General features: G+C 36.1%; 1 protein-coding gene across 6 annotated transcripts; it reads left to right on the top strand.

Annotated features, from left to right (window-relative positions):
• The first annotated feature begins 657 nt into the window (after window positions 1–657).
• LOC105033895 (probable protein phosphatase 2C 35) lies at window positions 658–21,663 on the top strand. 6 transcript variants are annotated; one of them, XM_073252383.1, is made up of 4 exons: window positions 663–1,770; window positions 19,961–20,086; window positions 20,263–20,317; window positions 20,499–21,663. In XM_073252383.1, the coding sequence occupies exons 1-3, from the start codon at window positions 865–867 to the stop codon at window positions 20,263–20,265; spliced, it is 1,035 nt and encodes a 344-aa protein (XP_073108484.1). In that variant the 5' UTR covers window positions 663–864; the 3' UTR covers window positions 20,266–20,317; window positions 20,499–21,663. The 6 variants fall into 6 exon arrangements, with proteins under 6 accessions (XP_073108478.1, XP_073108489.1, XP_073108484.1 ...); XM_010908867.4 differs by having other exon boundaries at window positions 664–1,770; window positions 20,576–21,663; XM_010908866.4 differs by having other exon boundaries at window positions 664–1,770; window positions 20,517–21,663.
• The last annotated feature ends 2,515 nt before the right edge of the window (window positions 21,664–24,178 follow it).

Raw genomic sequence — 24,178 nt, 5'->3', positions numbered from 1 at the left:
TTATCTCATTTTATAGACGAGTTGTTGGTAACTGTTTATAATGGTTAGACACGTGAGTCCCGCTTATCTCGGTATTATGTGATCGTGGGATGGACAGTTATACCTATCACTGATATGTGCTTTTTGTGCTGACGGTTTCTGATTTGCCGACTATATGTCGGTAGTCTGAAGATGTCGACTGTATGTCGATAATTATAAAAGTCCGAATGACCATCGGTCAGTAACTCTGATATGCCGATGATCATCGGTATGAAGTCAGTTGAGTCGTTATAGTTGGAATTTATCTAGAATGATTGAGGATAGCTGATTATTGGTCGGCCAATCGATTATTAGTCGGTGATTTATGTTTATCGGATCGATTAAAAATTAAAAATGGAAGAGTCGACTGAATTACCTCAACACTTCAGCCTTAACACTTTCCATCCCATTTAATATATTTATTTATTTTTATATATTCAAATAAATATAAAATATTATGTTTTTTTACATTCAATCTATCACTTTCAACTCCCATTTCACTGCTTGATCTCTCCTTGTCTGCTTCCCTGGTAAGCTCGTCACAAAGGACTCTTGAGTGGGACCCTAACTCCTTTTATTTTTGTTCCATTCCCCGATGCTGTCCTTTGAACTAGTTCCTTCTTTTTCTCTTTTTTTTTTTGCTTTCTTTTTGTTTATTGTTTTTCTTTTTAATCTCAGAGCCAGGGAGGAGACATTATTCTCCCTACTACCTTCCCCTCAACTGAACCTTTAACAACCTCAACTCCCGATGGTTGTTTGCTTTCTCCTACTCTTCTTGCTTTCTTTTTTTCATCTGAAAACAAAGAAAGAAGAGAAAAGAAATCAGTCCTGAATAGAAAGCTCTCTATGGGCTGTGTCCTAAGCAAGTGGCGCTGCCGCCGCCGCCAGCCCTCCTCCGCCGGCGGCGGCGGCGGCGCCTTCTGCGACGGCGACCACATCCACCGCCTCCGCCACTTCCCGGGCTCCGCCGCCATCCCCTCCCACCACCTCTTCCTCGAGTTCGCCTCCCTCTCCCAGCGCGGGCACTACCCCGAGTTCCCCGACCGCGAGAACCAGGACGTCCTCTGCATCAAGACCGAGCTTCAAGGGAATCCAAACCTCCACCTCTTCGCCGTCTTCGACGGACACGGCCAGTTCGGGGCCCAGTGTGCCGCCTTCGCCCGCGACCGCCTCGTCGAACACCTCTCCGGCGATACGCGCCTCCTTGACGACCCTGTCAAATCCTTCAATTCCGCGTTCCTCGCCGCCAATGCCGAGCTCCACGACAGCGAGATCGACGACTCCATGAGCGGCACCACGGCGATCGCCGTTCTTGTCTGCGGGGACTCGCTCGTCGTCGCGAACGTCGGCGACTCGAGGGCCGTCGCCGGCATCTTTAATGGGGGTCTGTTCGTGGCCGAGAACTTGTCTTGTGATCAGACGCCGTTCCGGAAGGATGAGTATGAGAGGGTGCGGCAGTGTGGGGCGAGGGTGCTCAGTGTCGACCAGGTGGAGGGCACAAGGGATCCGGACATCCAGAGCTGGGGGGATGAGGAGAGCAATGATGGGGACCCGCCAAGGCTGTGGGTGCAGCACGGGATGTACCCGGGAACGGCCTTCACGAGGAGCGTCGGCGACTTGACGGCGGAGAGTATTGGTGTCATCGCCGTGCCGGAGGTCATGACGGTGAAGATCACGCCGAACCATCTCTTCTTCGTTGTCGCGAGTGACGGGGTGTTCGAGTTCCTCTCGAGTCAGGCAGTGGTGGATATGGTAAGAATTTACTGGTTTTTGCAAGAAAAGGATTGCTTTAGGTTTTGCAGTTGCTTTGTGGATCATTGATTTGATAGTTGAATTAATTCTTTCATCTAAATGAATTCCTTAAAAATAAAAGTTAAATGATGAAAAATAAATGTCAGCACCAAACAAAAAAAAGCAAGGGAATGTAAGTTGGACACATCTGCAGTTGATGCATTTGTAAAATGAATTTTCTTCGTTTGCCTCGTCTTCTTGGTGGGAAGTTTTTTTGAGTTCATTGCATAAGTTTTCATTGATCACTTCTTGTCTAAGGGAAATTTCCATAGTTAGATGTAATAGATTTTGAACCGTGCCTTGTGCCCTAACAGTAGGCTGGAAATGAGCTTGTACTGGCCCGAGGCCCATCATGTCAGTTCGACTTCGAGTTGAGCTATGGGCTAGGCCTAAAAAATTTCAAGTGGAGTTTGGGCTCAAGTAGAGCCTATTTGAATTTTGAGCCAGACTTGAGTATATCAGTGGTCCAACCCGAGTACCAGCTTGAATAGGGTCTGAAGTGGAGCCCAAATTTAGGCCCAAACAAGTTGCTATCCGTTCATCATCCTTTCTTAAGTCTTTGGGCTCATGACTGTTGAATATTGGTGTTTTTAAGCGTGCATAGAATCTTGTGGAGGCATAATAGTTAGATGCGATTCAAGACATCTTAAATGATTTCTAAATCATCACTAAGAAAGCCGTTTGTGATTCAATTGGGCTTTCCAAAAATTTTAGGGTCTAAGCCTGGCCCAAAGCCCAAAAAATTTCTGGATTGGGCTCAGGTAGGGATACGGTCTGGTCCAATCTCGCCTAACCTGGCTCATTTCCAGCCCTACCTAACAAAATCTTAAGGTGAATAATGATGGGATCACATTAAAGCAGAGGCATGTAATCTGGTAATGCATTTGTGGAGGCAAGAGTGAGGCAAAAGCATAGAGACAGTGGCAAAGTAGGTCTGAAAAAGAGCTGTAAGCATTGCCCAAACTTTTTTTGTCTGTTTTGATGGACTGCTAGCTTTTAGCATTGCTGAGATGTTGTTGTATGTTGTGAATGCAGAGCAATTGCCATAGTAGCTGCCTCTGTTATGAAGATTTCACTAGTCTGAAGGAAACTATGTTAGGAAACCAATACTTTCCAACACTAGATACAAATCTGCTATGTGACTACGTGGTGCCTTTATTTTGGGGAAATGGTGGATATTTATTTTTGATAGAAAAGTTGCAGAAAGATCACTTATTTTAAGTGTTAACATGCATGTAGCTGAGGGTTACACTTTGGAGGTTTTTTAAGGGACCCACATGTTGAACATCATTCAGGTTATTCACTTTATAACAATGCTGGAGTATTCAGATACATGTGGATTAGTTTGGTAGTTATTTATCATATTGATAAATACTCTCTGCACAAACCAGTTTAAAAATATAAGGTTATAGTTGGACTGCAGTTGTATTCACGACTTTGTTTGCTTAGTGTTGCAGTACTTTCATCTCAACTTTTATTTGCTATACCGTGAAATTCATTGTTAGCAGAACTACAGCTGGGTTATGCATACTATCTTCTTCAGTGTTTTTGCTGCCTTAAAAAATAATACATATTCGACAAGCCTACTGATTCTAGTAATTTTTTTCTTTAGGGCTTGTTTAGATGATTGGGCCTAAAATCCCATGGGAAGCATGGGTTTAGACTAATACAACTACCATAATGAGGTTGGAGTAGGCTTTTCTGCATTTTTTTCCTCCCTATGGGATTTGGGCTGGCCCACTGCAATAGTTCTTTAGGTATTTATAAAGATAGGCTGGGCTAATGTCACGCCCCAAATCCGGGACATAACATAGCCATGCTATCGAAGGATGGAGCCCACGATAACACAAAACCAATCCATCATAATCATCTAAAATCTGTCAAATAAAAAAATTTAATTCTATTATTCATCAAATAATCGAACCAATATTGGTTTAGAGCATCTAAATCCAAAAGCAAGTACTAACCCGAATCTCAACATTCATAAATAACTACAAATTCATGATTATAAAATAAATTAAACTTCTGTTGTCAAATTTTTCAGCTTGCTATGCTGATCTTCAAGCTTGGATTTCTTTTGCCGATCCTAACCTTATTTCTCTGTTCAAACAAAAAGAAAACAAAAAGAATATGAGCTACACTAGCCCAGTAAGTAGAACTTGCGCTTCCTTATCGGATCAAGCATAAGTTTTTCATGATAATGCAATATTTACAAAATAACAGATAATACAAAATAAAGCATTTCATAGAGCATATAACAAAACAAGTTATAAACTCATCATGCATGCATAAATCATGTATATTTCACAATCATGAATCGTAAATCATTTTCATCATGTATTCATGTCATATTTCAAAATATTGCTCACAGATATTCGTGCTAAGGTCACTATTATACCCGTGACAGGGCCATATTTCTTAATCGACAGAGTTCTTAATTCATGTGCCAACTTTATATCCGCTGGCAGGGCCATGTTTCGTGTGGATGCTAGCTCCGGATGTCGATCTTCTCGAAAGGATTCATTCATAGCCATCTGAGAGCCTTTGAAATCATTATATCTTTTTCTTAAAGCATACATATACATAGATGGAAAAACAATGAAATTCATGCTTTATAATTATGCTATTTTCATAAGACATATTCATGAAATCAATGCTCATAATAAAATATGCTTTTTCATATCACATATGCCGATTCTTATTTTATGAAAAATTATGATTTCATCAATAGCAATTCTTTGCATAAAAATATGATCATTTAAAAATAAATAAGGAGCATAAGATCCACTTACCTCGTTCATCTTAGATCTTCAGACTTCGTTAGAAGAATCAGCTAATCCTATTTAAAATATCAAATCATTATCAAATTCTATTCCATAAATATAACAAGATTAAATCATAAGGAAAGAGGACTGTTGTCCAGATGTGTCGGACCATCCAGATACCAGAGCAATTCAGGATCTCTGATCTGAAGATCAGATTCAAGTGACTTGATCAAGAAATCATGAAGCACAGATCGAATTAAAGTCAAGATCAATCAATAGGGTTCTTTAATAATAAATTTGAAAGATCTTTGATACGATCAGATGAGGTTGACATACAGCACGGATATCAAAGCAATTTCGGATCATCTTGTTAGAGTCAATATGAACCCCTAAAAGATGAAGGCATGACTCGATACAGGATCCATAGACCTTTTTTAGAGAGAGAAAGTTGATCATGAGAGAGAAAGTAGAGAGAGAAAGTGGAGAGAGAATCTTCGTATCCTTCAAAAGTGACAATCATGATTGAGATCATCAGAGGTTATATCAGGATGACTTAATATGGATTAACCATGATCGATGTTAGCAATTTCGAAGAAGGATCGGATCAGGATCTAATTTACTGCACGAATTTCGTAGCAGTCTCAGATCATCATATTTTTATCTCAAGTTTATCCTAGGGTCTGTGATGCAATCAGAGAGAGAATGATCGTAGAGAGACGAAATCCATAAAAAGAGATAAAAGATCTAAAGAGAGAAAATAGAGAGAAAATCTAGAGAGAGAAAATAGAGAGAGAAGTTAGAGAGAGAAAGTCTAATTCTAGAGAGAGAAATACTTAAGAGAAAAATGAGAGAAACTTTCTCTCACATGTATTTATTATTATTATTATTATTCTTATATATATATATATATTTTTTTCTTTTTCTTTTTCTTTTCTTTTTAGAGAGAGAAAATAGAGAGAGAAAGAGAGAGAAAGAGGGAGAAAGAGGAGAGAGAGGAAATTTTTCTCTTTTCTTATTTTTTTTATTTTATTTTTCTATTTTACATTTTTTTCTTTTCTTTTTCCTTTTTCTTTTCTTTTCTTTTTCTTTTTCCTTTTTCTTTTCTTTTTCTTTTCTTTTCTTCTTCTTCTTCCCGGGCTTTCATTGGGCCGAAACAGGGGACCTAGAGATCCCCGTGCCTTGACCGACCGATCACGGCCATATCATGCCCGATGGTGGCCGGCGGCAACGGACGACTCTCCCGGGTTCGGAGAGGCCAGAGCCGACGGTCGGCGTGACCGTCGGTGTCGAAAAATCAGAGAAAAGAAGCGACGTGAACAGGAGGTTTTCTTTTCCAACAAAATCCGGTGACACTCGTCGCCGGCCATCGTGCCCACAGGCACGGGAAAGAAGGGGGAGAAGAGAGGAAGAGGAAGGAGGCCTTACCACAGCCTCCGATGACCCTCACCGGCGTGAAATCGCGGCGAGCACAGGTCGAAGCGCCGCGGCTTCAATCAAAAAAATCGGAGAAAAACTCCGACGATCATCGGTGGCTGATGGATCTACACTTAGAGGAGAGGAGGGGGTTCTTATAGAGCTCGTCCTAGGGTCTTTTAATGGCCCTAGGACTCCGATTCTTGATCGGAATCGGGGAAGAGGAAGACTCCGATCGGGAGTCTTCCTTCCTTTTTTTTTTTTTTTAATGGGTTTTGTGGGCTTTTTGGCCCATCAGGCCGGATTATCACATTTTACCCCCCTTAAAAAAAATTTCGTCCTCGAAATTTAACATACCTTCATTCACAAATAAGTGTGGATATCTCGTCTTCATATCATCTTCAAGCTCTCATGTGGCCTCTCTCTCTTTATGGTTACTCCAATGAATCTTTACATACGGAATGATGCGCTGTCTTAGAACTTGCTCTTTTCAATCAATAATTCAGAGGAAAAATTCTTCATAGGTTAGATCTTCATGAACTTGCAATGGCTCATACTTTATTACGTTATTTGGATCAGGTACAAATTTTCTTAGTGGTGAAATATGAAAGACATTGTGCATTTTAGATAATTCTGATGGTAAAGCTAGTTCGTAAGCAACATCTCCTACTCGGTTCAAAATTTTAAAAGGTCTAATAAATCGCGGACTCAGCTTGCCATGTCTCCCAAACCTCATGACACCCTTAGTAGGTGATACTTTTAGAAAAACATGATCACTGAAGTGAAATTTCAATTCTCTTCTTTTTCTATCTGCCCAACTCTTCTGTCTATCCTGTGCTGCTTTGAGTCTTTCCTTGATCAGATAGATTTTCTCTCTAGCATCCATCTATTATCAGTAAAATCCTTTCTTATTTACAACAAACGTATTTCATAATATCTTTTGATTTAAAGGATTAATATTTCTAATCAATTCAGACCATCACGCTTTTGCTGCGCACTCTGATCTCAACTTACCAAATTATCTAAGTCTATCAAAAATATCTTTGTATGTTAAATCAATCAAAGATAGATCCAACTTTCAAATTTCATATACAATTTAGGGTAAAATTTAAGGTTTCCTTGTCATTACTATCTCTTAGGCATAGCACATCAAAATTAAATCTTCATCCACCTTCTATGTTTAAACTTATTACATAAGCTTCACCATTCCTCAAGAATCCAATATGTCTAGAATTAATTTGAGTTAACCTTCGATTTACCTTACAATCATTTAGACAACTTCCAAACCAACCTTTCTTTGAAAAGAAATTAATATCAAAATCAGCAAAATTATCACATCCTTTATCAATATAGGTTTAGCATTTCAATGTCATCAAATATACCTAACATAATATATCAATACCTCCCACTTCATTCTAGGGTCAGCACTTCTCGTACTCAGATCAACCTTGCTAATTGAAATCTATGATATAACTCATCAATTCTATTATAGACCTCATATGCCACTTATGCATAAATTTCATTATAATACCTATTGATTCGAAATCAAATTATTTAATCCTTTCTTTTATATCTATCATATTCCTCATGATCTTAGCCTCAAGTTCATATATCACTAAAGTCACAATCCCGAATAATGATAACCTTAAGCTCAAATACCACTTAAGTCATATTCTCTAGTGATCATAATTTAAACTTTATATCATTCTATCAGGTCCTTAATGATCATAATCTTAAGCTCTGATGTTATCCATTATACTCCATTCGGTCACATCCTATTGATCATACATAAAATTTTGATATCACTTTATAATCTCAATGATCTTAAACCTAAGCTTTGATATTATTCTATCATATCCTAATCATTTAAATTATTTATATCATAATCTCCAAAGATTATAACCTAAGCTCTGATACCATAAAATGTCACGCCCCAAATCCGGGACATAACACGGTCATGCTACCGAGGGATGGAGCCCACGATAACACGAAGCCAATCCATCATAATCATCTAAAATCTATCAAATAAAAAAATTTATTTCTATTATTCATCAAATAATCGAACCAATATTGGTTCAGAGTATCTAAATCCAAAAGCAAGTACTAACCCGAATCTCAACATTCATAAATAATTACAAATTCATGATTATAAAATAAATTAAACTTCTGTTGTCAAATTTTTCAGCTTGCTATGCCGATCTTCAAGCTTGGATTTCTTTTGCCGATCCTAACCTTATTTCTCTGTTCAAACAAAAAGAAAACAAAAAGAATATGAGCTACACTAGCCCAGCAAGTAGAACTTGCGCTTCCTTATAGGATCAAGCATAAGTTTTTCATAATAATGCAATATTTAAAAAATAACAGATAATACAAAATAAAGCATTTCATAGAGCATATAACAAAACAAGTTATAAACTCATCGTGCATGCATAAATCATGTATATTTCACAATCATGAATCGTAAATCATTTTCATCATTTATTCATGTCATGTTTCAAAATATTACTCATAGATATTTGTGCTAAGGTCACTATTATACCCGTGACAGGGTCATATTTCTTAATCGACAGAGTTCTTAATTCATGTACCAACTTTATACCCACTGGCAGGGCCATATTTCGTGTGGATGCTAGCTCCGGATGTCGACCTTCCCGAAGAGATTCATTTATAGCCATCTGAGAGCTTTTGAAATCATTATATCTTTTTCTTAAAGTATACATATACATAGATGGAAAAATAATGAAATTCATGCTTCATAATCATGCTATTTTCATAAGACATATTCATGAAATCAATGCTCATAATAAAACATGCTTTTTCATATCACATATGCCGATCCTTATTTTATGAAAAATTATGATTTCATCAATAGCAATTCTTTGCATAAAAATATGATCATTTAAAAATAAATAAGGAGCATAAGATCCACTTACCTCGTTCATCTTAGATCTTCAGACTTCGTTAGAAGAATCAGCTAATCCTATTTAAAATATCAAATCATTATCAAATTCTATTCCATAAATATAACAAGATTAAATCATAAGGAAAGAGGACTGTTGTCCGGATGTGTCGGACCATCCAGATACCAGAGCAATTCAGGATCTCTGATCTGAGGGTCAGATTCAAGTGACTTGATCAAGAAATAATGAAGCACAGATCGAATTAAAGTCAAGATCAATCAATAGGGTTCTTTAATAATAAATTTGAAAGATCTTTGATACGATCAGATGAGGTTGACATACAGCACGGATATCAAAGCAATTTTGGATCATCTTGTTAGAGTCAATATGAACCCCTAAAAGATGAAGGCATGACTCGATACAGGATCCATAGACCTTTTTTAGAGAGAGAAAGTCGGTCATGAGAGAGAAAGTAGAGAGAAAGTGGAGAGAGAATCTTCGTATCCTTCAAAAGTGACAATCATGATTGAGATCATCAGAGGTTATATCAGGATGACTTAATATGGATTAACCATGATCGATGTTATCAATTTCGAAGAAGGATCGGATCAGGATCTAATCTACTGCACGAATTTCGGAGTAGTCTCAGATCATCATATTTTCATCTCAAGTTTATCCTAGGGTCTGTGATGCAATCAGAGAGAGAATGACCCTAGAGAGACGAAATCCATAAAAAGAGATAAAAGATCTAGAGAGAGAAAATAAGGAGAAAATCTAGAGAGAGAAAATGAAGAGAGAAGGTAGAGAGAGAAAGTCCAATTCTAGAGAGAGAAAGAATTAAGAGAGAAATGAGAGAAACTTTCTCTCACATGTATTTTTTTTATTATTATTATTCTTATATATATATATATATTTCTTTTTCTTTTTCTTTTTCTTATCTTTTTAGAGAGAGAAAATAGAGGGAGAAAGAGAGAGAAAGAGGGAGAAAGAGGGGAGAGAGGAAATTTTTCTCTTTTCTTTTTTTTTTATTTTTTTTTAATAGATTTTGTAGGCTTTTTGGCCCATCAGGCTGGATTATCACATTCTAAAAAGAAAACAAAAAGAATATGAGCTACACTAGCCCAGTAAGTAGAACTTGCGCTTTCTTATCGGATCAAGTATAAGTTTTTCATGATAATGCAATATTTAGAAAATAACAGATAATACAAAATAAAGCATTTCATAGAGCATATAACAAAACAAGTTATAAACTCATCATGCATGCATAAATCATGTATATTTCACAATCATGAATCGTAAATCATTTTCATCATGTATTCATGTCATGTTTCAAAATATTGCTCACAGATATTCGTGCTAAGGTCACTATTATACCCGTGACAGGGTCATGTTTTTTAATCGACAGAGTTCTTAATTCATGTGCCAATTTTATACCCGCTGGAAGGGCCATGTTTCGTGTGGATGCTAGCTCCGGATGTCGACCTTTCCGAAAAGATTCATTCATAGCCATCTGAGAGCCTTTGAAATCATTATATCTTTTTCTTAAAGTATACATATACATAGATGGAAAAACAATGAAATTCATGCTTCATAATCATGCTATTTTCATAAGACATATTCATGAAATCAATGCTCCTAATAAAACATGCTTTTTTATATCACATATGCCGATCCTTATTTTATGAAAAATTATGATTTCATCAATAGCAATTCTTTGCATAAAAATATGATCATTTAAAAATAAATAAGGAGCATAAGATCCACTTACCTCGTTCATCTTAGATCTTCAGACTTCGTTAGAAGAATCAGCTAATCCTATTTAAAATATCAAATCATTATCAAATTCTATTCTATAAATATAACAAGATTAAATCATAAGGAAAGAGGACTGTTGTCCGGATGTGTCGGACCATCCAGATACCAGAGCAATTCAGGATCTCTGATCTGAGGGCAGATTCAAGTGACTTGATCAAAAAATCATGAAACACAGATCGAATTAAAGTCAAGATCAATCAATAGGGTTCTTTAGTAATAAATTTGAAAGATCTTTGATACGATCAGATGAGGTTGACATACAGCATGGATATCAAAGCAATTTCGGATCATCTTGTTAGAGTCAATATGAACCCCTAAAAGATGAAGGCATGACTCGATACAGGATCCATAGACCTTTTTTAAAGAGAGAAAGTCGGTCATGAGAGAGAAAGTAGAGAGAGAAAGTGGAGAGAGAATCTTCGTATCCTTCAAAAGTGACAATCATGATTGAGATCATCAGAGGTTATATCAGGATGACTTAATATGGATTAACCATGATCGATGTTATCAATTTCGAACAGAACTAATCTACTGCACGAATTTCGGAGCAGTCTCAGATCATCATATTTTCATCTCAAGTTTATCGTAGGGTCTGTGATACAATCAGTGAGAGAATGACCCTAGAGAGACGAAATTCATAAAAAGAGATAAAAGGTCTAGAGAGAGAAAATAAGGAGAAAATCTAGAGAGAGAAAATAAGGAGAAAATCTAGAGAGAGAAAATGTAGAGAGAAGATAGAGAGAGAAAGTCCAATTCTAGAGAGAGAAAGACTTAAGAGAGAAATGAGAGAAACTTTCTCTCACATGTATTTTTTTTATTATTATTATTCTTATATATATATATATTTTTTTTCTTTTTCTTTTTCTTTTTCTTTTTCTTTTTCTTATCTTTTTAGAGAGAGAAAATAGAGGGAGAAAGAGAGAGAAAGAGGGAGAAAGAGGGGAGAGAGGAAATTTTTCTCTTTTCTTATTTTTTTATTTTTTTTTTAATGGGTTTTGTAGGCTTTTTGGCCCATCAGGCTGGATTATCACATTCTAAAAAGAAAACAAAAAGAATATGAGCTACACTAGCCCAGTAAGTAGAACTTGCGCTTTCTTATCGGATCAAGCATAAGTTTTTCATGATAATGCAATATTTAGAAAATAACAGATAATACAAAATAAAGCATTTCATAGAGCATATAACAAAACAAGTTATAAACTCATCATGCATGCATAAATCATGTATATTTCACAATCATGAATCGTAAATCATTTTCATCATGTATTCATGTCATGTTTCAAAATATTGCTCACAGATATTCGTGCTAAGGTCACTATTATACCCGTGACAGGGCCATGTTTCTTAATCGACAGAGTTCTTAATTCATGTGCCAACTTTATACCCGCTGGCAGGGCCATGTTTCGTGTGGATGCTAGCTCCGGATGTCGACCTTTCCGAAGGGATTCATTCATAGCCATCTGAGAGTCTTTGAAATCATTATATCTTTTTTTTAAAGCATACATATACTTAGATGGAAAAACAATGAAATTCATCCTTCATAATCATGCTATTTTCATAAGACATATTCATGAAATCAATGCTCATAATAAAACATGCTTTTTTATATCACATATGCCGATCCTTATTTTATGAAAAATTATGATTTCATCAATAGCAATTCTTTGCATAAAAACATGATCATTTAAAAATAAATAAGGAGCATAAGATCCACTTACCTCGTTCATCTCAGATCTTCAGACTTCCTTAGAAGAATCAGCTAATCCTATTTAAAATATCAAATCATTATCAAATTCTATTCCATAAATATAACAAGATTAAATCATAAGGAAAGAGGACTGTTGTCCGGATGTGTCGGACCATCCAGATACCAGAGCAATTCAGGATCTCTGATCTGAGGGTCAGATTCAAGTGACTTGATCAAGAAATCATGAAGCACAGATCGAATTAAAGTCAAGATCAATCAATAGGGTTCTTTAATAATAAATTTGAAAGATCTTTGATACGATCAGATGAGGTTGACATACAGCACGGATATCAAAGCAATTTCGGATCATCTTGTTAGAGTCAATATGAACCCCTAAAAGATGAAGGCATGACTCGATACAGGATCCATAGACCTTTTTTAGAGAGAGAAAGTCCATCATGAGAGAGAAAGTAGAGAGAGAAAGTGGAGAGAGAATCTTCGTATCCTTCAAAAGTGACAATCATGATTGAGATCATCAGAGATTATATCAGGATGACTTAATATGGATTAACCATGATCGATGTTATCAATTTCGAAGAAGGATCGGATCAGGATCTAATCTACTGCACGAATTTCGGAGCAGTCTCAGATCATCATATTTTCATCTCAAGTTTATTTTAGGGTCTGTGATGCAATCAGAGAAAGAATGACCCTAGAGAGACGAAATCCATAAAAAGAGATAAAAGGTCTAGAGAGAGAAAATAAGGAGAAAATCTAGAGAGAGAAAATAGAGAGAGAAGGTAGAGAGAGAAAGTTCAATTCTAGAGAGAGAAAGACTTAAGAGAGAAATGAGAGAAACTTTCTCTCACATGTATTTTTTTTTATTATTATTATTCTTATATATATATATTTTTTCTTTTTCTTTTTCTTTTTCTTTTTCTTTTCTTTTTAGAGAGAGAAAATAGAGGGAGAAAGAGAGAGAAAGAGGGGAGAGAGGAAATTTTTTTCTTTTTTTATTTTTTTTTATTTTTTTTTTAATGGGTTTTGTAGGCTTTTTGGCCCATCAGGTCGGATTATCACATTCTAAAAAGAAAACAAAAAGAATATGAGCTACACTGGTCCAGTAAGTAGAACTTGCGCTTTCTTATCGGATCAAGCATAAGTTTTTCATGATAATGCAATATTTAGAAAATAACAGATAATACAAAATAAAGCATTTCATAGAGCATATAACAAAACAAGTTATAAACTCATCATGCATGCATAAATCATGTATATTTCACAATCATGAATCGTAAATCATTTTCATCATGTATTCATGTCATGTTTCAAAATATTGCTCACAGATATTCGTGCTAAGGTCACTATTATACCCGTGACAGGGCCATGTTTCTTAATCGACAGAGTTCTTAATTCATGTGCCAACTTTATACCCGCTGGAAGGGCCATGTTTCGTGTGGATGCTAGCTCCGGATGTCGATCTTTCCGAAGGGATTCATTCATAGCCATCTGAGAGCCTTTGAAATCATTATATCTTTTTCTTAAAGCATACATATACATAGATGGAAAAACAATGAAATTCATGCTTCATAATCATGCTATTTTCATAAGACATATTCATGAAATCAATGCTCATAATAAAACATGCTTTTTTATATCACATATGCCGATCTTTATTTTATGAAAAATTATGATTTCATCAATAGCAATTCTTTGCATAAAAATATTATCATTTAAAAATAAATAAGGAGCATAAGATCCACTTACCTCGTTCATCTTAGATCTTCAGACTTCGTTAGAAGAATTAGCTAATCCTATTTAAAATATCAAATCATTATCAAATTCTATTCCATAAATATAACAAGATTAAATCATAAGGAAAGAGGACTGTTGTCCAGATGTGTCGGACCATCCAGATACCAGAGCAATTCAGGATCTCTGATCTGAGGGTCAGATTCAAGTGACTTGATCAAGAAATCATGAAGCACAGATCGAATTAAAGTCAAGATCAATCAATAGGATTCTTTAATAATAAATTTGAAAGATCTTTGATACGATCAGATTAGGTTGACATACAGCACGGATATCAAAGCAATTTCGGATCATCTTGTTAGAGTCAATATGAACCCCTAAAAGATGAAGGCATGACTCGATACAGGATCCATAGACCTTTTTTAGAGAGAGAAAGTCGGTCATGAGAGAGAAAGTAGAGAGAGAAAGTGGAGAGAGAATCTTCGTATCCTTCAAAAGTGACAATCATGATTGAGATCATCAGAAGTTATATCAGGATGACTTAATATGGATTAACCATGATCGATGTTATCAATTTCGAAGAAGGATCGGATCAGGATCTAATCTACTGCACGAATTTCGGAGCAGTCTCAGATCATCATATTTTCATCTCAAATTTATCCTAGGGTCTGTGATGCAATCAGAGAGAGAATGACCCTAGAGAGACGAAATCCATAAAAAGAGATAAAAGGTCTAAAGAGAGAAAATAAGGAGAAAATCTAGAGAGAGAAAATGGAGAGAGAAGGTAGAGAGAGAAAGTCCAATTCTAGAGAGAGAAAGACTTAAGAGAGAAATGAGAGAAACTTTCTCTCACATGTATTTTTTTTATTATTATTATTCTTATATATATATATATTTTTTTTCTTTTTCTTTTTCTTTTTCTTTTCTTTTTAGAGAGAGAAAATAGAGGGAGAAAGAGAGAGAAAGAGGGAGAAAGAGGGGAGAGAGGAAAATTTTCTCTTTTCTTATTTTTTTTTATTTTATTTTTCTATTTTGCATTTTCTTTTCTTTTCTTTTTCTTTTTCCTTTTTCTTTTCTTTTTCTTTTTCCTTTTTTTTTCTTTTCTTTTCTTCTTCTTCTTCCCGGGCTTTCATTGGGCCGAAACAGGGGACCTAGAGGTCCCCATGCCTTGACCGGCCGATCACGGCCATATCATGTCCGGCGGTGGCCGGCGGCAACGGGCGACTCTCCCGGGTTCGGAGAGGCCAGAGCCGGCGGTCGGCGTGACCGTCGGTGCCGGAAAATCAGAGAAAAGAAGCGACGTGAACAGGGGGTTTTCTTTTCCAACAAAATCCGGCGACACCCGTCGCCGGCCATCGTGCCCACAGGCACGGGAAAGAAGGGGGAGAAGAGAGGAAGAGGAAGGAGGCCTTACCACAGCCTCCGATGACCCTCACCGGCGTGAAATCGCGGCGAGCACAGGTCGAAGCACCGCGGCTTCAATCGAAAAAATCGGAGAAAAACTCCGGTGATCGTCGGTGGCTGATGGATCTACACTTAGAGGAGAGGAGGGGGTTCTTATAGAGCTCGTCCTAGGGTCTTTTAATGGCCCTAGGACTCCGATTCTTGATCGGAATCGGGAAAGAAGAAGACTCCGATCGGGAGTCTTCCTCCCTGTTTTTTTTTTTATTTATTTTTAATGGGTTTTGTGGGTTTTTTGGCCCATCAGGCCGGATTATCATAGCTAGACCTTATTTAGGTGGTTGTACTGGCCCAAAGTCATGATCTCTATGGGATTTTGGGCCTAGTCATCCAAACAGGCTCTTCTTGGTAACTAAATATAGCCTTAATGTTAATTGTTAGGCCAATTTGCTTATGACTTACTTTTTCTTCCTTCAACTACCAACCCATGGAAATCAATGTAATATGAAGGGAAAAAAGATTTGCCCGTAATCACTTGGTGCCACTGATAACATTAGTGTGCTGTGAGTACATGTCAAGCTACTAGGAAATGTGTAAAATTACCATGACAATGGAACAACATAATTATGATTTGTGTTTTTGTATATCACAACTATGAAATATTTATATAATATACTGATGGACTAAGTTAGATCTTCTCCTTTAACCACCAGTACATGGAAATCAAAGTAATAGGAAGTGAAAAAAGATATGCCATTATTTACTTGGTGCCAATGATAAAATTAGTATGCTGTGACTATGTATCAAGCTACTAGGAAATGTGTAAATTTACCATGACAGCAGAAAATGATAATTATGATTTGTGTTTTGGTACATCACAACTATGAAATATTTACATAATATACTGATGCACTAAGTTAGATCAATTTATATTTTTTCTGATAATTGTCAAGTGGGATAGATTCCTACATAGAAGTCTTATCACATATTCAAATATACAATAATAAGAAGATTCATATATCTTATGACCCCCACAGTTCTGCTTATCATAAACTAAATGTTACGACTGATGCATAGTGGACTTGTATTTTTTGGTGAAGATCCGCCTCAATATTGCAACACAAAGCTCACAGCCAGAGCATACACGAGGTTTAAATACAGAAATTAGATTTTCTGTAGCAAACAATAAAAAGCAAAAGTACAAAGGTAACTTGCTTCAAAGAACTATTTGAAGTACAAGAAGATGAATAGTGGAAGATTTGCAAGAGAGGTAAGAAGAAAATCTTATTCAAACAATAGACAAAAGTTTGCTCAAATCTGAGCACTAAATATAGTGTAAGACATCATAATTAACATAGTTGTGAATTGGCACATAGCAATGGCCACCTTGTTATACTCTTAGTTTGGTGCATGAATCATGTGTTGTAATGTGGCTTATCCTGTTATTTTAGGGAGTATTTTGTTATCAAGAGCCCATGATTCGTTAAGGAATACATATTTCTTAACCTTCTCTAGACCGATAATAGTTCCCTTCTAAACTTTAATCTTCTCTCGTGCGGATGTAGAAAGTTAGGTTTTGAGGATGTGTTTGTCTAAAAGTGAAGTTGAAAATTTGATGAGACTTGAGAAAACTAGAATGGTATGCAGAAAAGACTTATGCCAATTTTTTTTTTTAATGTAATTTTACTTAGAATGGGAGCATGTCAAATTCTTAGGCTCAATAGAATCAATATCAAAGGGTTATCCCATTGTCAATCTTGCATCCACGATTGATCCTTTTTTTTTTCTTTTTTGTTGTTAAAGACAAGAAAGGAGGCAATGGGGTTTGCCACAATGTTTTGAACTCAGTTTTAGTTTTGATTTTGGTCACTTAAGTAGAGTATCAGTTTTTGGCAGCTTCACTTCAAGTTTCAGATTTTTGGTCAAATCCTAGGAAAAAAATCTAAAAAAGATGAATTAAGAAAAAAAAATGGAGGCAAATTATTTTCCATCATTTGATTGTGATCTAGTTCATTTAGGCTTATAACAAATAAGGATTATTCATTACTATTCATCTTAAATTGCTACTTAACCTTTTAAATAATTATTTTTTCACAAAAAAACATTTGTTGTTCTTTATCTTAAATTCTTTCTCAAGAAGCAGCTATTAGCAATACAAAGATTCCAAACTGATCACTCATAGCTATCAGTGACCACTTTTTGAGGAGATGTATGACCAAAAGCAATTACTCTCACTTCACATTGATAAGATATTCAGTTAGGGTATGCAAATTAAGGTTCCAATGAACCTACTCTGAGGTGGTTTAGATTATAGTTATATTTCATAGTTTCTTTTTTTATTTGCAACTATTTTTATTTTATTTATTTTAGAGGAATAGTTTGGATATTTTAAATTCCCTTGCAACTTGTGGACTTAATTTTAGGCTATTGTTCTACTCAGTTTTCAAGTCCTGTTTTGGAAAAGATTAGTATGGGTAAAGCTTATTCTAGGTCTAGGTGGATTAGGAAATTTTTATAGTCATTAGAGTTGTGTTTGAAAGATATTTTGATGGGTTTCTACCTTGGAGTTTGTAAAAATGAAAATGTTCATATTTTATAAAATCCTATTTTATGTTTTGTCAGGTAAAGCATGATACCACCATATATGTTTCTTCTTCTTATTTTTTTCCTAGAGAAAAAATCTACAGGGTGTCCTGGTTAGATAGAAAATCCTACTTTGTAGCTATTATTAGATGATTATGGCTTTAGCTGTAGAAGGAGAAGAAAAGGGTATAATCAGTTGGCGAAAAATAATGGATATCATTCTTTCTTTCTATGTCTGTTCTTTGTCCTGAACTCTTATATTAACTGTTCAGGAATTGTTCAAGATCATGGAAACAATTGCCCACATAACTGTTTCTTTATGCTGATTTAAATGTTATGCTGGGTCTGCACCTCTTGCAGGTTTTGATCAAGTGGATCAGATCATCATATGTCAACTCCAATATATTTCTCTAATCTTTTCAGCCTCTAGGTTAACTCACAAGGGAATTGTTGCCAAGAGTAGCTAGTTTATTCAACCGTGTGCCCCAGAACTATCAAGAATTTGAGCCTCTCAGAATTGCTCGAGGGATCAAACCATAACATCCTTGAAAAATATAGGAAAATTGTTGCCAATTCTAAATCTAGTATGGTTCATGCAATTTTGAGTGGTAGGGATCACTGGCTAGTTCCTTGGAGATAAGGGTTCTAGAAAAAGACTTAGGTGGATGTGCTTGAAGATGGAATGTTGGTACAAAACTCCCTCCCATTGGTGGTGCGAGCTTCTAATCAACCCATGACCAAGAATAACTCGAAGTCTCAAGCTGGCATTTCAGGCCACTTTCTCTGGTGAAGAAGGGTAAGGACAGATAACAGGTCATTGGCTTCTGATCAGACACCATTCTTAGTGAACAAAGCACAGCACCTTGACCTTGTCAAAATCTATGTGCTTCTTCAGCGGTCATAGGTAAGAATATTGCTGGATATTGGTGCAACATAATGAACAGTTGCAGAGAAAGGTCATTGCCTTAGCAGGCAGTGATCTTAAAAGGTGCATGCATGTAAGAGTGCATAAGCAGGGAGCCTGGAGAGTGTTCAAGTACTATCATGTATATTCAACAACGTGGCGTTAGGCATGTACACGAGTGCATAAGCAAAAAACCTGCAGAGTATTCTAACCCTGTTGTCTATATGCAACAACTACATGTTACTACATTTGCTTTATCAGCTAATGAAATAAAATACCATTTAGGGCCTGTTTCGGTAATTCAGAAGGATTGGTCTGGATTTCCTGCTGGATTCATTGATTGGACAGTCTATTTGGACATGGCCCAGATCAATCCAACACCCCCAGCCTGAATCTCGTGGGAGGAAAAAGTAATATCTCTGTGAACCTTTGCTTCTTCCTGCAGAACAATAGGTCTGCAGGCTGGGATTTAGACTGAGACTCAGGTTGGTCCTTAGGAGATTGTAGGCTTTGTGGGTCAACAGGCCTGATTCTTGCAGGATATTCCTGCAGGAATACCCAAATGGGCACTTAATTCTTTTATGACAACAAAGTTCAATTTGTGTTTTATTAGTCATCCACTTATCGTTTATGTCTTTACATAGCTTACCAAATGTAGCAAGGATCTCATGTTGCCGCTTCTAGGCAAGCACTACAAACTTAGCTGAGCTGATGACCATAATGAATATTCATGTTAGGCTTCTTATGCATGCCATAAACATATTTCTTTGGATGATTGGCGTCTCAATTTGACTTTCCATTTTGACATACCAAATCCAAATTACTCTTAGAGTAGCATGCCACACTTTCCCTCTCTATCTCTCTCTCTCTCTCTCTCTGTGTGTTGTGTGTCATTGGAATTGCTTTCATATAAACTTCCTGCACACTGCAGGTGTGCAGACACAAAGATCTCCAGGATGCCTGCTCAGCAATTGCTGCAGAATCTTACAGGATGTGGTTGGAGCACGAAGATCGGACTGATGATATAACAATTATTGTTGTTCTCATCTTTGGTCATGTAAGTTCAATCTTATTTGCATCAATTACCTAAAAACAGTTGCATTTTATTCTTGCATGTGTTGCTCCTTCTCCATCACATTCTCTATGAAACCGTATGCTGCTACTGTATTGCTATTCTCTTCTACAACTTGATCTCTTGGAACTCAATGGAATAATTTGTCTGTTTCTTGGCAGTGATATATCCTGACTGGCTGACTGAAGTGGCTCGGTATTCATCCTTACTTCCAGTGTAATGTGCCATCCCTAACAAACTTTATTTAGTGGGAAAACAATTAGTAAATTTACTGTGTCATTGTTTCTCAAACTATCTAAGCAGTCGGTCAATTTGATTGCATTTTTTTGTTATCACCATTACTTTGAACATCCATGTAGTTGTTTTTGTATGGATGAAGTATGCTAACTCTATCTAGTTATACCTGGCTGGATAGGTTCATCGGCAATGGCATGGAGAGAATAATTCTATTCCTTGTCATCTTCTAATTTTCAGAATCCATAACAAAGGAGCTTGGTTGCATCATATTGGCCACATTTTCAGTATCTCAGCTTCTAGGCCACCTGTATATAACTAAATGGCTGTTCCAATATGTGAGTAAAGCGGTGCTGATTTGAGAAAAGATGATGACTGCTGACCTTTCCAAGACTTTTGAGTGGCATACTTCATGGTTGCAGAAGGCATAGAGCATGGAACAACATTTTCAGGAGAAGTTTCCTCCAATAATAATGATGATGATGATGATGATGATGATGATGATGATAAAGCATCTCCAGGAAATGCATTGACAGACCCATGTGATTTCTTAATGTTTTGAAGAAATGTTATTTGATTTGTTCAACGAATCTGACCAGAAGTGAGATTGGCCTTTGTGCACAATGCTAGCAAGATTGGTCATGTGAAACATGCTTGAAAAATGCTAAAGAGAGGCATATCTCTACCTTTGAAAAGAAAAAAAAAAAAAAAAAAAAAAAAAAAAAAAAAAAAAAAAAAAAAAAAAAAAAAAAGAGGAAAGAAAAAAAAAAAGAAAGAAAAAAAAAAAAAAGAAAGAAAAGAAAAAGAAATATCGGTGACCCTATCTTGCGGCTTCGCACTTGCTTGAATGTCTTGTATGCTTGATTACCGTGTGTTCGGATAATGTCTTCTGAGATAAGATTGATGATTTCCTTTTGGTGCACGAGAACTTGACCTTCTCATCTAGATGTCCCATCTTGCGATATGTGAGCTTAGATGGCTTGTGACAGCTCCCAGGTAATCTAGAGCTCAACAAACCAATAAGGTACTTAACCTGTGCGTGGGAGCCGGACTGCATCAAATCCATTCGCGTATCGTTCTACTGTTGCAATAGGAGTCTAAAGTTATTACATTTTAGTGCATATGAGCAAATAACATTTTGCATACGTTAGGAACGACCAATTCGAATCGTGTTGATACTCAGAATTGGATAAATTTTTCAACCTAAATCCACATTAAACATTTCGGAAATTGCAATTTTGAACTGCTTGATTTAGATTCTAAATTGCAAGTTAGAATTTAGAATTTTAGTTTTGACAAAAGACAAATTGCTTGTTTACATGTTCACTTTTTCCCGTTAATTAATTTCTTTTAAAACTTATTGCCTTGTCTATCAATACTTCAATTTGATTTTTTTTTTTTGACCCTTTAAAATATTATTATTGAATATATCTAATCAATTATGTTCTGCATACCTGCCTTCATGCTCTTGCACGCGTGGAGCAAGGGGATGTAGGCCTACCTACGCAAGCTTGTATAACAGTCTGTTGCCTCTCTATTTTTATTTTTTTTAAAAAAATTTTTGTCATGGCATTTAAGTATCATTTAAGGTTACTGGTTTGACTAGCATTCTATTAAGTTATAGGTTGAAGTATTAGATAAAAAATAAATCTTTGAAAGATAAATATAGATTTTTTAAATCATTGAAAAATATTATTTAATCTTAATCTTAGCAGGATTTTTATATTTTTATTTTTTAAGAATAGCAATGCATCCCCAATATGTATCCTGACGAAGCACTGGGAGGATTTAGTGTAGGGGTGGCAATCGTGTCAGATTGGGTATGATACAAGTCGGGTCACATACAAATCGGGTCAAAAAATATCAGATCTGAATATGATTTGTTACTAAACATATGAGGATTTTAAATTTAAATTTATCATATTTAATAAATAGGTTACTTGACCTGAGCTATTTAACCTATTTAATAACATGTCAGGTCAAACAGAAAATACGTATAACCTATTTAACCGTATCTTTTCCATCCAATCTGTAAACTTCTAAAGAAACATTATGGAAATTAGTAAACAAAACAAAAAATATTTAGAAGGTAATGACATGGAAGAGGAGGCTTAGATTCAGGTTAAATCAAAATGGTTACAATCGGTTATGTACTAGAATAGAAGCAGACTATCCAAGATTGGTTGCCATCAGAATCATCTAATGGTTTGCTTCACAATGCTGCAAACTTTCATCAAAGAATCATCTTAGCTACAAAGAGAAGGGAAGGTGGGGGAGGGGTGGCTGGGTTTGTAGAAGTTGGATGGACTAGGGTGAGAGAGATGGGAGGGATAATGTTTGAGGATGGAACTATAGAGAAAGAAAGGGACCAAGAAACAACACTGATCTTTCTCATGATCACAGCTTCGAAAAAAGGCAATCAAACCCATAGAGCGATGCGGATGACGCTCTTCCTCTTCTCCAAGAAACCCTAACTTTGGCTATTTAGATAGTCAAGGTGGATCTATTTCCATTCTCCACTAAATCTTGATTTGAGATAGAAAAATTGGAGATCAAGGAGGGGCTCTGCCTTTTCTCAATCAGACCCTTAGAGAAAGAAATATTTCGAGCTACAAAGCTACAAGGATAGTGCTCTTCTACTCTTTGAGAAACTCTAACCCTAACTACTAAAAGAGCCAAAGATGGAAGCAGATGAATTACTGAACCAATATTTCATAGCTACCACTGATGATGTTGATGAATGTAGCTATCATCGAACTAATCTCCTCTATAGACCTTCAATTTAAGGATAAGAAATTGAAGATCAAGAAGGGGATCTTCTCTCTTCTCCCTTAAAGCCTCGTAGAAAGGGTGATTTGAGGCCGAAGTCAGGGCCATAGAATGATAGGGAGCCGAGAAGAGTCAGATGATACTCTTTCAAAACCTAACCCTTGAAGTTGAAGATGACTCGAGAAAACGAAGATCGGAGAACTCTTCAGAAGCTCAACTGCCCTTGATTTAAATAGCACAAGGTCGAAATACGGATTGGAGTTGGGTTTAACATAGGAATTAGGATCTCTTAAAGGTTTATATAGTTTAAAGACTTAAACAGGTAATTAAATGGGTTAAGTGGGTCGTGGGCCTAAAATCTGAACCCAATCCATATATTAAATAGGTTAAATGGATCAATCTATTATAACCTAAATCCGTTTAACCTAAATCCAAATCTATTTATGATGGGTCAAATGAGGATTGGATTATATTTTGCCACTTATATTTTGGTGCCTGCATATACAACGAGTATATGGTTTAAAAGGGGCTCTAATACCAATGAATCATTTCTAGCGGTTCACCAAAAACTTGATTGGGTTTTCATCTGAGCTTAGAAGTGGTAAAGGTCTTGGGAAGAGGAGCTTGCGTAAATTGATCAAGTATCTTGATTGCATAAGAGATATCAGATCATGTTATGGTCAAATAAAGCAATTTTCTAAGAAGCACTGATACACCTTTCTTCCTTGAAGGCTCTAAAATCTAATTATGAAGATTATTATTCACCTCAATAAGAGTGTTTGCTAGCCTAGTTCCTGATAAATTGGCTTCTTCCAATAAGACAAGCACATACTTGGTTGAGAAATAAAAATCCTCGATAGAGATCCAGCAACTTCTATTACGAAGGAGTATTTAAGTTCATTAAATTCTTTGATATCAAAAGTGCTAGCTAGAAATCTCTTTACATTGATGATCTGCTTAGAATTATAATCTGTTAAAAAAATAACATCAACATAAACACCAAGATTGTTCTAGAGTTATCTATTCAAGATATTAGCATATACAGGCACTTCTTTGATATCCTACCTAGGAAAA

The sequence above is a fragment of the Elaeis guineensis genome, chromosome 1, assembly GCF_000442705.2.
Source record: "Elaeis guineensis isolate ETL-2024a chromosome 1, EG11, whole genome shotgun sequence".
In the NCBI taxonomy this organism is placed as follows: domain Eukaryota; kingdom Viridiplantae; phylum Streptophyta; class Magnoliopsida; order Arecales; family Arecaceae; genus Elaeis; species Elaeis guineensis.
Note: the sequence above shows the minus strand (reverse complement) of the source record. Positions and strands in the feature narration are given on the sequence as shown.